This window comes from Phaethon aethereus (genome assembly GCF_964289735.1).
Source record: "Phaethon aethereus genome assembly, chromosome: 6".
Classification (NCBI taxonomy): domain Eukaryota; kingdom Metazoa; phylum Chordata; class Aves; order Phaethontiformes; family Phaethontidae; genus Phaethon; species Phaethon aethereus.
The window spans coordinates 37995411-38011937 of record NC_138580.1 but is presented as its reverse complement, the minus strand read 5'-3'; the positions used below and the strand labels follow the sequence as shown (position 1 = coordinate 38011937).

The window sequence follows — 16527 nt, the reverse complement described above, 5'->3', positions numbered from 1 at the left end:
CTTAAATTTAGCATTACTCAGCTATTTAGCATTACTCAGCTGGGGAAAACATGCAGGGCTGAACTGATATTCAGAAATGACAGTTCTTCACATTGGCTTAGAGATCCATATACATTTTCCTTCTTGTTGCAGTCTAACCTGACATCTATGTATCAGCCTCCCTAACTAGCATATAGCCTAGTCAGTACCTGGTGCCTGATGTATTTTAACATTCCAGAGTCCTTCTTCCCTTCCAAGTTGATATCGATCACTCTCTTTTTTAAAGAAGGAGTTCTCAAGCATGACTTGTCTGAGCACTGAAAGAAAAGAAAATAAAGCGGACTTCACATTTAGATTTCCCAAAATGTGGAAAGGGAGGAGATCACGTACTAGAGGAATTTCCATATACATGAAGCTGTCTAGTACCAGAGCTGTAGCACAGAGCCTTCTCCTGTGCTGGCAACAGGCTTACTATCAAGTGAGATGACATATCTCATCCAATTTTCTTCTCTTTTCAACAATGCTTTTTGCCATTAAAAGCTTAAGGCAGAAGCCAGTAAACTAAATGAGGAATGTGAATGTGCTCTGCATGATCTTCATAGGTGGCACACCCCATGTATTTCAGGAGAACAGTACTTTAAGCAGGTTAGAGGTAAAAAGTCCATAGTTTCCCCCTAAAAAATCACCAGTGGAGGTGTTTAGTGTGTACAACACTGATTCCTCTCAGGTACATTTATCTTACCTTCTCTTCTTCCTCAGAAAGCATAAGTGACAACCCATTTCAGGACCTGAGCTGATGCCTGCCTGAGAGTTGTCCCTAGCAGATTGCCAATGACACTGATGATGACAAGTCTTTTTTATGTTCGTTATTCACACTACCAGGGACTTTTCCCAGAACGCCAGGTTGCCACAGACTCTTCTCCTCAAGCTAATAGCCTGCTGGTTAACACAGGGGTCCTCAGTCAGAGAGCTCACAAGCCCCATGGAGCACATAGCCAGGTCTGCATATTGCAGCTACCACCAGCCTTTCATTCTGCAAGCTGTGAGAGTAAAAGAGAGGTTCCTCTGGAACCCAGATAAATGTGAAAATGGTGCCCATGCAGCCAGAGAATGAGAACATTTGAAGAATACCTGAGCATGAGGAACTGGGATGAAAAGTGTACTGTTACATAAAATTCAAAAGTTATCAATTGCTCTCCTGCAGTGAGGTCTGTACAAACACGGTGCCTGTGTTTGTAGGAAACCCCTAACCTCTTTTTTCCTTGCTGTTGTTCAAAGGCTTTGATGGTTTGACAGATGATGAAATGTGTATCACTTTGCTTTGCAATTCAAAGTTGGAGTTGAAACAACACACAGCAATGCATGGTGTTCTTTTGCTACCTTTCATGAACATTGCCAGCGGCTCGTCTCAAGTCTGCCTTCTGTACAGGAAATAACTGCCTCTCTTCCTAAATAATTAAGTGATACACTACTTTTTTGTGTCAGAGGAAATACATGGGGCTTACAAGTTTCCAGGAAAGCAGAATCATTATCTGTTGTTTCGTCTGCTCTGTGCTTTGTTCCACACAAATACCCTTCGGTTTTCTAACTAGACAGGAAAAAACATCTACTGGTTGATGAAGAAACATCATGAACTTGTTTCCTACTCCTTCATTTTCCACTTACAGGGATGATAGCCTCCTTACCCAACTGAAATCTGGATAAGAGTTTCATGAACACTTTTGTTTTCAATGTTACTGCAAAGTAGTTGCATGACTCTGCCATTACAAGTATTCAGAATAACTGTAGCCCTTCTGTTGTGGTGAGGAATATGAAAGTATTAACAAACTGTTGACATGATTCAGTTGGTGTGTGAGCAGGCACTTCACTGAAAGCAGAAAAGTATTTCCACCGAAGTTAAAGGCACCACTTATATGGCTAAAATGGCACAATCTTGTTTGAATATCCTGCTGAACAAGTCATTAAAAGTCTCTAAAAGTGACTAAATTCACTCACTGTAGAAACTGTAACATTAAAGACTAATGTATACAATTCTTGGAACAGCTCTGAGAGCTCAAACCCAAAAGAAAGAAATTATTCAAGACTTTGCAAGAATTTCAAGACTGATTCTTATTAGCAGATGAGAATAAACATGAAAAAAGAGACTGAACTCCAGGGGCTGGTAAGTAGAGGTCATAAAAGAACATTAAAATTAAAGTCAGGTTATAAGCTTTTAGACAACCTGATCGACAACTAAGACTCTCCCAAGTCAATACAGATTACATTCCTTCCATAATGCTCAAAGACTTAATAAGGGCTTTTTACAGCAGCACTGTGTTTAGGAAGAGCTGTGTTCATTTTTTTATGAAAGAACTGTTAAGAGTACATTACGCAGTCCTTGAAGTATGACCTGCCTGGACAAACCCCAGAAGATTCTGCTTTTTCCATCTACTCACTTCCTTTTGCTTTTTGCCTCTTGCCACACTGTTCAATGTGCTGTTTTCCCGCAGAGAGTCCACTGTGTCTCCATAGAGGAGTTTGATGGCCCGGACAAGGCGAGCACAGGACCGGCTGTGATGGAGGTAGCAGTGTGGGTGACAGTAGTCAATGTGGGTACATATGAAACTTTGCTGATTGCATAGTAGGATCATAACCTTGAAAAGAAAAAAAGAGAATAGTTACCTATAGAAAAGGAATGGCATAGGGCAGTCAGTGATGAGGACAGGCAAACTAACTTTTCCATGGCCTAGCTGGGGAAGCATGAAGCTCAACACAGCTTTTTGAAAAGGTATGTGTGTCTCTGCAGAGCTCCATACTTGCAAGTGATTTACAAACTAGCTAGGCATGGCTAAAGAAACATCAGTGTTAAAGCAGACAAAAAGGTAGAGCTGCTGTAGATGTGTATGTTTGGCTGGTGGCAAGATTAAGGCTGAGAAAAACAGTATTCTCTCAGTTTGCAGAAAAGCTGTTGTACCGCCACTCGAAGGGCTTAGATTGGAAACTGTCAACTACTCAATCATTATTAAAGCTGCAAACCCACCAGTTTTGGGGGTTAGTTTGCTTCAAGGAATGGGAAAGGAAATGTCTCAGTATGCTCTAAAGTAGGAATAAACTGTGCCAGTTGTTCTGCATATGCGTCTCTCGCTGTGCTTAGGTAGGCCCATCCAGCCTAGCTGTATGTTAGCTGGCTCAGTTACTATTCTTAGCAGCGTAGCCATATGGCAGCAGGGAGCTGTAAAACCCATCTAAGAAACAGAGTAAATATTTGGGCATTTAGCTATTCTGAGCCCTGCTTTGCTGCAGCAACACTGCTATTAGTCCCTAAACTAATTAAAGACAGCCTTGGGTAAGCCTACACTTCAGTGACTACTCTCTGGTGATATCAGAGGGTTTCTACCCAGAGGAGCAGAGCTCAGTCCAGTACCTCTTTGTACATTGGTCTTCATGTCACACACAAACCCAGCCACTTAATAGCACTCTGAGGAAAACACACAGACACCCCCAAGCCATTCACACCATGGGTCAGAACTGGCCTTTATGAATCCTTCTCTTCATCCCACAACCTAGTGCAGAAATAGCCGGAACTACCAGAAAGAGGCTATCTCACCTTTCACATCCATTTATTGTCTGTGCAGCTGTAGTCTGCTAGCTCTCTCAAATAAGGCAGCCACATCACTCTCAACCCTCAAATATTCAGGATTCCAAAAAGTCAAGACCTTAATTTAAAACAAATCTGCACTGCATATGTGGGATTCCTGTCTTTGCCTGCCTGTTCTGGCCTCATGTTATTTTGGAGTCAATCAGGAATAACTCAAGCCACCAATGTATCGATGTGCAAATGGTACAATTCTGGTCAGCATTGTATAGCCTCTACTCAGCCTCTGGTCCACTGTTTTAACTTGTGGTTAAGAGGAGTGAGGACATCACGCTCCATGCTGCTGTAAAGGACAGGTAAAGGAAATGCTGGTACATGCATAAAAGTAACTGGAACCAGTGATCCTTTTGAGTGGTTTTCTCATGACCACTAAGTAAAGCAGGTTTTTGTTTTGCCTGTAGTTTTAGGGACCATCCACCCACAACTTCTTTCCAACCAACCAAAAGATAAAGTTCTCATGTGATATTGGTACTTGCGTGGCATTAACTGGAACAGGTGATTTTTCAAATCTTCCTTTCTCCTATGCAGGCTAATCACATGTAAGTTGAGACAAACATCTAAAGTTCCCTTCAGTTTATGCCTTGTATTTATGACTCCATGCATCCTCCCACATTGAGCAAAGGCACCATGATTTATCCTAAGCTGCTAGCTATGGAGATGCCTTTATTCTCTAGCAATTCTTTGCCTAGTACACACTCTCATGTCTAACATACTCAGTTTAGTACACTGGAATTTCTGAATCTGACAGAGAAGCGGGGTAGTCCAGGGATTGAGGTATTAGCTTGGAAGACATGACACTCAAGTTCCCTGCCCTGCCACACGCTTCCAAGAGAGACTGCTTTTCAAATCAAGAACTGTATCTGACATTGCAGTATTAATCTTGTTCTTTCCCACACCCCGTAGGAACGGGGCAGTTGAGAGCAGACTGTGTGCAATATTTGGGGGAAGGAGGGGCATATTAACCCATTATTGGCAGCTGTCTTTCCCAAAGGCAGGATACAATCAATCTGTGCACAGGGAGTCAATCCAACTTTTCTGCAAAGCACGTGCACATGGGCACACTGACCACACTGCACCATCACAGAGTGTCATGAGGCAACACAGAGGTAGAGGTGTACAGTCCTTGGATATCAGTGGATTGAACGGTGTAGACTTGCCCAACTGACTTTTGGCATGTCTAAATAATGGGTACAAAGATCACCAAAATGGACATCTTTGGCCCTGCATGACCAAACCACATTTGCACTGTTGCATAGAGTCAAAACTATGCAAGGCCCCATTGGGTTAGACATTGTGACAGAAAGCATCTAATGGAATCAAAGAAGATGTTCCAAAGCTATTTTTTCACCACAAGGTGCATAATTAAGCCATAGAGATAATGGAGACAAAAATATATAAATTGGCTCAAAAAGCAGTTGGAAACTGAGGAAAAAATATCCTGGTAGTTAGTAGACATAGTGGTCACAACAGAACCTCCAGCTCACGTAGCTTCTAAATTGCCATTTCCCAGAAGCTGGGAGCTCAGCTTACACTGCATCCCATTCTGTTACCCTTCCTGAACTACCCACTACTAGCCGTGCTGGAGATAAGATATGAGCTAGGGGATTTTTCAGCTGAGGTAGCATGGCTGTCCCTGTATACCTAGAGAGAAATAGTTCCTTTTCCCTTACAAACTAAATCTATGAAATGGACAGAGGGAGCAAGACAAAAACTTTCCGGTTTTAGCCCACTTTAGAAATGGCAAATAGACGATTTCCAAAGATCGCAGCTTACTTACACTTAAGATCCTTGATGCTACATGGAGAAAGTACAGATTGTGATCGGGTTACTGCCAGCACAAAGGTTTTCCTACCGAAAATGCCATCCTTGAGAGCGCTGCCGGCGACTCATACTTACATGCAGCCACGACATGTTCCGATGATAGTTCTCCTCCGTGCCTGTGTTGCTCAGCACCTCTGGCTCAATGCTAGGTTCGCTCGCGCTCCAAGGGCTCCCTTCTTCAAAAGAAAAATACCCAGAAAGTGGTTGTTTTTATTGCTCCCTATGTGCTTAAAGACTAGGGACAGCACTTGTAAGCCAGGCCAGCCTTGTGGGAACAGACCAGAGTACACAGAATATGCCACACTGGAAAGACTGCGTTTGGACACCCCTCCCCAATCCTTGTATTATGCTGGCTTGACAATTACAAGAACCATTTAGACTTGGCTCACAGGCCATCTTGTCAGTAGCAAACACTGCCCCCTCCCCACTTTTTTCCTTTAATGGAAGGGGAAAAGGTAAACGAAAAACATCAGAAATAAATTCTTTGCACCATTCAGATGCTGCAAATGGTTGGTTTAGTGATCTGCATTGACTGGGCTCTGTGGTTAAAAATGTCAACAAAAGTCCAACCAGAAGTGGCATCCAACTGGAAATGCCAATGGGCAAAGTCACTGTTACTTGCCCATGGAAACTGCTAATGTCATGGGGATGAAAGGGGAAAAAAATCCTGATTCTAGCATACTAGTTCTAAAGAACTCAGACAAGAGATAGATTTGTCTGGGAACTTCACTGATCCCTGTGTTTTCTCTAGCCATTTCATAACCTATGGGCCTCCTATAATACTAATATTAATGCTGTTAAGAGACGGCTGGGGATGAACTCTGGTTAATCCTTCCTTTCTCCTCTAAGTGAACTGTGACTTGCCAAAGTCTACACAATAGGCAATCCCACTCTCCATGTTCACCTGCTGAAGCATCTTTTGGGCAACATAAAAAATGACCATTAAGCTTGGGAAGTTATTTCAGCTCTAAATGTTTCCAAACCGTAGTTTTTGGTTAACATCCCTAGCAGAGGGAGGGTAGTTCATAGTTAGTTCAACTGTGATGGAGATTTCTCATGGCAGGATGCACATTTGCTTTCTGTAAGATAAATATATGGGGATCCATCTTTTGAAGACTAAGGAAGACATCTGCAAACAGTAAAAATATATGCATATGCCAATATGTAGAAATACTGTATGTAGCGATGTACATGTTATGTTCCACATATAGGAATATATATTACATGTCATACGACATGCCTATGACATCATAAGCTACACAGAATATGAAGTGCATGTCTGTACATATATATATCTCCTATTTGTTCATATGGACAATAAAATATCATATATGCATATGACCTCACATATTCATTATATCATACGATTTAGAGGGGGTGTGCGTGTGCACACACACAGGTGTATGAGCTCCCCTAAAGACAGCATGCGTTTGGCTGGCTGGCAGGCACCAGCATTCCAAGAGTTCATGCTCTAACACGGAGCCCTGAATTGGCAACCTGTGCCTGGAGCCGAGGCTGCCCCCAGGGTTTGAACCATGCTCCTCCCAGGCCCTAGTTCAGGCAGTCCCTGAAGAGGACTCTAGGTTTCCACTAGCCTGCTGGGGGGTAGGGGGTCTCTTGTCGTTTCTAGCTCTGCTGCAATCACATCAAGAGTTTAGGTCCTGCCTATTGTCCCCTCCCTTTCCACCCACTCGTCTAAGTTACCTATATCAGTGACAGTGTCCCTGCTGTGGGACAGCTGCAGCTCCTCATTCTCAGACTCTGAGTCCTGCCGTGATAACTTGGTGCTCTTTAGGCTGCCGGCCCGGCGAATGCTGGAAAGGGAACCCCCCTTCTTCACCCGGAAACTGCGGGTTCCTTTAATCTGGAGCAAGCGGGAGCCTCCTATCCTGATCTTCCTGCTGGGAACTGTATTGAAAGAATAAAAGAGGACTTTTTTCCCCTTAATTTTTCCCCATTTGAAAAAGAAAGATATCCTGGCCCTCCCCTCCCTCCCAACCCTTTGCTGCCAGCCTGTATTGCAGCATCTTTTCTTCTACCAAGGAATGAATGTGGGGCCAGAGGCTCCCTTCAAAGCCACCGCCAATGCAGCTCTGTCAATCAGGCAGTAAAGATGCTTTACGGAAATGTGTTCAGCACTTCCTTTCCTGGAGATGTGGTACGTCACCTCAGGCCTTGTCTGTATTTGGAATTAGCCTTCGTTCAACCACCAGCAAGTAGAGTCAGCTGCTCTAACAGAAACCCAAGGAAAACGTGCGATTCACACCAATTTGAATCAATTCCTGCCAGGAAGCAGGATTTACCCAATGGATGTAAATTGCAGTTTTCTTTGCCAGCCCCTGGGGTTTACATTAGTGCAGAATCACCTCTTGCTAGGGGTAGATGGCTGAATCCCAAGCATGAACAAGGCACCATGGACAAACCTATTTTCCTGTGCGCCTGGGTTCTGTAAACCTCACTGAGGTCTGCAGTAGGATAAATTATTTATTCAGACAGCATGTGTGACTGCAGAAGAGTAGTCTGCTTCATGAGGTTAGCACGCAAGATTTCTTTGAAGTAAGATTTGCATAAATCCGTGTCTCTGCATGTTACTCTTCATCACTAGAATGCTTTAGAGGAAACGAGAGCACGTAGATCCTCTCCTTCAGACAAATCAGCAGCTTTCAGGCATTAACAACATCCACTGGCACTCCGCATTTCTGATGAGCACAGACATGAAATGGTTCAATGTTCAAAGCACCAACCGTTTGCACTTTCATTCTCCTCTTAGTTCAAAGGCAGTACATGGCAGTATGTCAGTCCAAATGTTGCAACACTCAGTCATTTTACTGCAAGTCTAATCAGGCAAGGCCATGTGTGATCGATTACCTTTTGGTGTGTAGTTGAGAATGAACAGGATACGGCTTTTTGGATACCATGGGTAAGAAAAATGTTTTAATAGAATTGTATTTTGGCTTCAGGAAAAATCAAACACACCCTTACTCCTGAGAATGCCCCTAATTCCTCCAGAACGCAATTCCCACTCGCATTTCCAGTGGCTAATGTCCTGGCTGAAGACAGCTGGATAGCTTTTCAGAGCTACTCCTCAGTTCTCTTGAATCAGCTGGGCAAATCACTGTTGAGTGACCGGAGAATCTCCCTCCAAGTGACCATGCTGAGTCCCTTAGCAATCGCTACTGGTTGCATTCTGTTCAGATCAGCCTCAATACAGTGGCTCAGCTCCCCTGAACACCAAACCATTTTAGCACTTGTAACTGCATTTCATGAAGTCTCCAGAATCCCATTTTAGCACCCAGATAGTATATATGATCCTCTGAGAGCCTGCATCTACCTAGCTTTAGTGTCTGTATTTCAGACCTACCTGGAGCAGATTCTATACAGTAAACTTGTAGCTTTTGGATAGCTGTTAAGGTGGGGTGAGCAATGAAAGCAAAGTTTTTAAACACTCAGGAAAAAATAAAAGGCAACAGATTAGTACTCAAAGAGGTTGAGAAAAAGAAACCTGTCGCTGCAGGTGAGAAAAATTTCATTATATTCACACAACAACATTTTCTTATCTAGAAAAGTGTAGATTACAAAAGATGCCTCTGCATCTGATATGTTTGGCCCAGGTGGATCCCCAGAAGAATATGCTGTGGCCAGAAAAAAAGAACATAATTATTGTAATTTTAAAATAGAACATTATCTTGCATTTATTTAGCTTCCAAAATACTGCAAATACATTTTTGCTAGAGTCTATTAGGATTCAGCCTTCCTACCATAGTCACTTTTCCCATCTCTAAAATGTAGTAAAGAGGCAGCTTTAGTAAAGGAATACTACATGACAGCTTAGGGAAAAGGGACAGTGGGAAAAAACCCCACAACTTATAAGGAAAAAAACTTATCTATTACAACTTATCTGTAAGAAAAAAATCCCAGTCTTATAAGACATCTTATAAGATGACACAAAGCTCCTTGCCGTGAGTAAAAGGCTGATGAATGTGAATGATAACATCACTGAAATTATCCAATAGAAACTTCAGGGAAAACGTTGTTTAACAAAGTCAAGGATGCAGAAAGTTAATACTATCTTTGCAAAGGTAACTCAATTCTGCATTATGTCTGTAGCATAGTAACACATGAAGGAAACCTAAGTCAGAACTGTCTCTAAGAAAAATAGGATAGTTAGAGACCAGTCATGAGCATTTTCCAGCAGGACTGCATGCTTGTAGGCGTTCTCCCACTCAGGTAACATCCCAGTGGATGAGACTGCTGCCAGAGAGTCTGACAAGTGCTTTCAAGTTGTCATAACTATCTTCAAAAAAAAAAAAAAAAAAGGCAAAAAACCCCAACCAACCGACCCCAAAACCAAGCTTTTCCTCATCTAAATAGAGACATCTTATCCCACTGATCTTAGACTACCAGACAGACGATAAGGCTGTATGCTTCTCTGGGCTGCCAATATGCCAAAGGTACAAAAAATGAGGTTATCTAGCTCACCTTTCTTAGGTGGATACCTAGCTGTCTTCACAGGAGTAACTGTCCCACCTGACACACAATTTTGGAGGCAGTTTTACACCATGTAAGTCTTGGAAACTGTTCTAATATTTTCTCCAGTAATTGTGGCAGCGTCATAGCTGAAGGCAACAAAAACTTTATCCAAAGCCCCCTCGAAGTCAATAAAAGCTCCTCTGAATATTCAATACACATTACAGTTCCTAGAGGATAACCAGCCACAGACTCCATCCTTTTCAAACAATCATCAAACATTTATCCTTTTTAAATAATCATCAAAATTATCATTCAAACATCTGCACCTTTCTATGGCTATTATGAGACAGAATTTAAACAGTTCTAGAAAACTTGTTAGAGGGAGAATCATTTACAGGTAACTGGCAGTTTAGCCTCTAATTGCAAATACGCATGATGACTGTATATTGTATTGCAACACTTGCACCATCAGATAGTATGTGAGTTTTGCATGAGATGGCTCAAAAATGGAAACAGCCTGCTGTTCTCAGCAAACACAGTGAGCTTGAGGTTTGCTTGTACAGTATACAGTATGTCGGTAACATTAATCTGCTAGCCACCAAAAGCCACATAGGCGTATGTTTTTCATGTGGTAGCAAAGAATTCAAGCGATCAAGTGATCAACCACTAATTCTGTGAGATGCCATGACTTCCAAAACGGTACAGGTTTTCACAGAAAGATCCCGATCTTCCCTCCTGTCTGTGGTTTTCTCAAAATGAAAAATTGTAATCAGAATAAAAAACAAACAAGAACACTTTTGATCTTTATTTTTAAAGTGAATCCAATAGTGTTGCTTCTCTCAGCATCCCACTGAGAGACAGTTTCAGACAAGGTATCTTCCTTTTTAGGAATCTTGCAACGCTCTCAATCGGTTTCAGTCATAGCAGTGTTTTACAAAATTTAACGTCTTTGCTTCTCACATTTGTTATATTGAACCCTGAAGGCCAGAAGCATCTCAGAAATGATTCAAAGCCATGTGACTCCATGGCCACCTGCATTTTAACACAGTCTATGCAAATGAACATAAAAATCAAGCGCCACTTCACAAAAAGCCTTATTGTGCTGACAAACCTTTTTTCTCCTCGAAGCCAGCCTCAGATTTGAGGGTGTGGCTGCTGCTGTGCAGAGAATCCTTTGAATCTTCATTTTCATCCAAAACCCCAGCAAAGCTGATCTTTCTTTCATACCTGTGCCGGTCCATCTCAGGGTCCAGACGCAGCCTGCAGCTCTCCAGATCCTGTAGCAGAATGTAGACCACACAGACATCCAAACAGTATGAGCCCCCATGCAATCATATAAAGCTTCAGGAAGAACTGCTTCAAATGGGAATTTATTTCTATCACACACAGTTCTCCATCTACCCTGATATCTTCTAATCCAACTACTCTTTAGGCTTGCAGCACACTGAGCCATGCTGCAAACACTGTCAGGGTGAAAGAGTTAACAGATGTTAACACACACTTCTGGTTAACACTGCTGAGTAACTTGGCACCCTCTCTGCAGCCGCATGAAGGGGAAAACACATAAATGGTCCCTAATGGATAGGTGGGAATAAAAGGTGGCTGTTGCCCCACGGTGCCGGGTAGATGGTTCTTCTCCAAAAGGCTCCCTGTGGTTGATTAGGGAATGCATTGCCACTGTACTCATCAGAGGCAGAAAAGCTGAGAGAAAGCTAGCTGACAGTGCGACAGGCATGACAACAGGGCCCAGAGCAAGCTTTCTGTGTGCAGATCAGGCTGAAAGGACACAGTGGAAAACAGGGAGTCATAGAAGGGTAAGCTGCGCTTTGCTTCTAGAAAATAAATAGCATTGCACCAGAGAAAAGCTAGTTTACACCATCATTTTCTCCGATTAACAGAAATGGCATCATTTGTGCTATGTACCGGCTACCAATTTGGGCCAAAAAAACATAAATCCTAGAATAGCACAAGCTATGGATTATCATCTGCTAGCAACCACAGCTAGCAAAAGTGAAAGAAAGACTGAACTCCCACAGTGGCAGACACAGTTAAAATGATAGGGTTTTTTTTTTTTTTTTTAAGAACATCATTTGTGCCTTTTGACTGGGGATGTCACCAGCAATAAGATCTCCCCACCCAAAATGTAACTATCAGAAATCTTATCTTACAAGACATCTTATAAGATGACACAAAGCTCCTTGCCGTGAGTAAACGGCTGATGAATGTGAATGATAACATCACTGAAATTATCCAAAATATGATTCCAGATAAAATTCTGTAGGATCAAGATATATGATGCTGGAATTTGCATACAAAACTCTATAGGAGTTCCTGGGAGCTACTTGGGTAGTGACAAAGCCTGCTACTCTAAGAGTTGGTTGGGGGCAGGGAGGGGGGGGGAAGTTACCTGACACTAGCCTATCTAACACCAGCCTATCTAACACCAGCCGAAGGTCCCAAACCCTTTGCAGTCAGCTTTGCATCTCCAGGGAAAATTACCACAAATGATCGTCAGAAAAACTAACAGTTGATTAGCATAAGGGAAATTTTGACTTCACTGAATAACAAAACCTGGGGTATGAAAAAGTGAGTGCCTAAAGTGATGGTTTGTATTATCTCTAGCATTGAAAACTTCCATGTAAACAGATTAACATGTATCTAACAGATTTTAGGATATGAAACAAAGGCTAAAGCTGTTCAGGACAAAAGTCCATGATCAAATTTGACTGAATTACAGCAGCTTCATAAATTAGCATGCACAAGATGAGCCACCATAGCAGGACAGGTATATTCCTAAGGGTGTGGTCAAAGCTGTCCTCCCTGAGTGTTTAAACATATTACACCTCCCAGCTGATTTGCAACATGCTTACATTGGAAATTGCTGCCCCCACAAATGAACTGACAGAATGAAATGCATCCTTTTAGTGCAGACGGTTAGTATGACTCCCTCTATCTTCAGCAACTGTTAAGCTAAATGGATGACTCCACCACAACAAATGACAAGTTCCAGTTCTCTGGCTCTACTGTGAGAGCAGTAGGCTCCAAGAGAATGTATTCATCATTCCCAGCCATTTGCAAAGTGAGGTTGTAGATACTCTACCAGCTTCAGTAAAAGGCTTTGGTTGAAACTTCAGTCAGGACTGCCTACCTCACTCAAACATAGGTATGTGTGCTTATGCCGTTAGCCTGGGAAGTCTGGACGGACCGTGGGTAGTTAAACTGGTTCACCACACTAGTTCAGCTACAAATGCTTCAGTTCTTCAAGGCTGCTAACTCTGTGCTTATACCTATGGAACAGGTACGCTTGCAAACATCAATGGAAGTGAGATTTGCCCTACTGAAATTTCAGCTTTATGGACCATAACTTTATGAGCTTGATTCTCTTGGAAAGGAAACATCACTTCATAAATACAGAGACTTAAATACTTTAATCTGGGGTGTTGTTGGCTCTTTTTCCACCCCTGCTGTACAAAGTTAAAAGAAGCACTCGATGACTATTTTTTCTCTAATAGGCTCTTGCATAATGTGACCTTAAGGTTTCTTCTACCTATGCATCACAGAATAATTCCTCCTCCTTCTCTCCCATATACAAGTCTGAAAAGCCATTAATCAGTTGCATTTCTATCTGGCACAAAAGCACAAATTTCTGTTGACCTCAAATACTCAACTTATTATTAGTTCCAAGCATAACTACTTCACTGAGATGAATGCTAAACCCTGGTATTATCTTGCTTTTGGATGCAGTCATTTATTACGTGGTAAAAATATCAACGAAGTGTTTAGGAAGACTCTTGATGAATTTATTCCTGTTTTTTTAAAATTGCCCTTCTTGCATACCTGGGGGCTGAGTCACTTGATCACAGGTCATCTACAGTCTTTGAAACCAATTTCAGACCTAATTACAATAATGCCCAGCCAAATCAGCCTTTCAAGAACACTTGCCCTCAGCAAAATTTGATCTAAGTCCATCATTAACAAAGCACAGAACAGTAGGGCTAAATTGTTCATGTTAACTTGGAAACACAATTTCTCATTCTTTCTTTATAATTTTTTATCCTGATTTCCTAAAGAAATTAGACTTAAAAGATGATACTGCTTATCTGCCATTCAATCCTCATGTCATTCCATGCTAACCATCTCTGAAGCTGCTGGTCACCTTCAACCCAACTTGACAAAATCTGATAACTGAGTGCCTGTGTATTTTGTGAAACAACAGGCTGAAGGCAATGTTAAACCTGTTAAACAATGTTAAATGTTTACATGTAACAATGTTAAACAATGTTAAAATTATTAGACATAAGAAAAACCCCACAAGAATGAACCACAGGAAAGCAGATTTCATGGGTTCTGCTAGTCACAAAATTAGTTGTCACCTAATCAGTCATTTAGCTTATTATTCATGCCAGGATTTGGCTCTTTCAGTCTCATGGAGTTTTATTTCTTTCCTTGCCTCTTTGTCCATTTCCTTCCTTTCTCTCCTCAGTCCCTTCAATTCTGTTGTTTAACCAAAGTAAAAAGTCAGCAACTTTTAAGCTCCAGCAAATTCTCTGTAAACCACCCTCTTCCCTAACTGCCCTGTTCAGTACTCTGTCAACTGGTTTTCCTAATCAGCTAGGAAGCACGTGAGCTGTCACTTCCCGCAGTCCATCTCCCACACCTCTCAGGTCCCCCCACACTCAGTTGCTCAATCTACCTGCTGCCCTCTTCTCTATTCTGAAACGTTCTTGAACTTCCAGTACATGTTGTGCTTCCACAGTCTTACCTTCTTAATCAACCCATTTGATGTGCCCTGCCCATCTTCTATGCAACAGACAAGGCTCCTTTCTCCCTGCATCAGCTATCCACTTGAGTTATTACCCCACTCTACCTCTCCTCAGACAGGCACAGAGCCCAATGACTTCTGCGGGCATGGCTGCCTCTCCAGTGCGTATTGTCTACTTACCACCAGAGGCTCAGTACGTGGCCTGGGCATGTAGGGAAAGGTCTCTCGGAGGAAAGTGGTTATCTCCAGGAGAAGCTGACAGGCTGCCATTTTCAGGGCAAAAGGACAACAACATTTGGTAGGATTCACGGTGCCTAGGAAAAAATATTTCTGTACTGAGCAAGGAGATGATACAAAATCTGGAACCAAGAGGTGATTGACATTTTCACATATGGTGCACAATGCAAGCTGCACTGAAGAAGAGGAGAACCCAGACTTGTAACTATGCTATTTTTCCTACACTAAAAGGAACGTAGTCAAACAAGTATCAATCCATATATTTACCAGCACATGCAATAGTACTAACACACTATAGTGTACTATAGTATATATTATAGTATATTATGGTGAAATATCTACTACACTAACATGATCTTACAGCATTTTGTATAGACCTCATTTAAAGTAAATACAGGAAGATACCCTTCTTCCCCTTTACAGTTTTGCATTCAGCCAGATCTTCTGTAGTTCTAGAAAAGAATTACTTTAAAATATAGGAAAATTTCTCACAATACATGGAGTTATGACTAGCCAGCAAAGAGGAACTATGCCTATTATTAATTACTACCCTGATAACTGGAAAAGATTATTGAAATATTTGAAGTTTTGTCTCAACTGAATCTAAACAATCAGCTTCAAAAGCTCTACACTTTGTAACCCATCTAAACAGCATTCAAAGCTTGAAAAGTATGAAGGATTCTCTAGTTCTTGATCAGTTTGAAAAATACTATTTAGGATAATGGACAGCAAAAAAGTAAATAAAAAAATTAGTCGTGACAACTAACCACACCCATTTTTTAATAATGCCTGATATTACCATCTACACACATTTCAGAGAGATTTATGTTTTCCCTTGATTTCCCCCATGTATGATTTTATTACTTTTGCAAAGAAACAGTCAAAACCAAACAAGTGAAAGGATGCAGCAGGGATCAGATAAAACCAGATTAATTCTGTGATGCTTGCTAATTCCTCTGTACACATTACCGGTAATGAATTACAGACTTTGTAGGGACTAAAATTATTTGAACTATCAAATATAGACAAGATGTACAGTGTAAAGGAATATCCAACTGCTTATTTTATGCTCCTCGGTCTACTTCCCACAGCATACAGGGCAGCTTTTGAAAAATCTCTGCCTTCAGGAAGAAGGCAGATTGGTTATTTTCAGACCTTGGCTTTCAGGAGAGTACTTGAGATTTTACCTGGCTTTCTAGACCACAACCTGTTCTCTCTGTTTGCTTGTCTTAGACCACCCTTTTAAAGCAGCTCTTGCAGCCCCTTAGGAGTGCCTCACCAGCGGCTGAACAGGGACAAGAAAGCCTATTCTGTCACTTGGTCACGGGAATGCAGGTTTTTTTTACGTTTCAAAAGAAATTCATGGTGCAGGAGAGGGACAATTTTGGCTGCATTCTCCTGCTTTGGATATATATCTTAAAGGGCCAATAAAATATCCAGAACAGCCACCCACGTTCATGTAGCTTCTAGCACCGGCACATCCCATGTGAAGGTCTAGCTTAGGGCCAATACCATCTCTTGAGATAGTTTCCCACAAATGCCATTTCACTGCTCCCACCTACCCCGCTCTACTCCAAAGTTGGCCTTTATGAAGTGATAAGAACAAACTCACAATCACAGAAAA

At 41.7% G+C, this 16527-nt stretch overlaps 1 protein-coding gene across 1 annotated transcript in view; it reads right to left on the bottom strand.

Moving 5' to 3' along the window:
- The window catches only part of UNC80 (unc-80 homolog, NALCN channel complex subunit), a gene marked incomplete at its 3' end in the record, with an annotated part of 131639 nt that overhangs the window by 56208 nt on the left and 58904 nt on the right, over positions 1-16527 (bottom strand). Inside the window, exons 25-30 of the mRNA XM_082001429.1 lie at positions 14847-14980; positions 11016-11181; positions 7139-7342; positions 5510-5610; positions 2415-2612; positions 189-296 (exon numbers count right to left, since the gene is read on the bottom strand). Of these exons, the coding sequence (XP_081857555.1) occupies positions 189-296; positions 2415-2612; positions 5510-5610; positions 7139-7342; positions 11016-11181; positions 14847-14980 (911 nt within the window). The remainder of the gene's footprint in view (positions 1-188; positions 297-2414; positions 2613-5509; positions 5611-7138; positions 7343-11015; positions 11182-14846; positions 14981-16527) is intronic.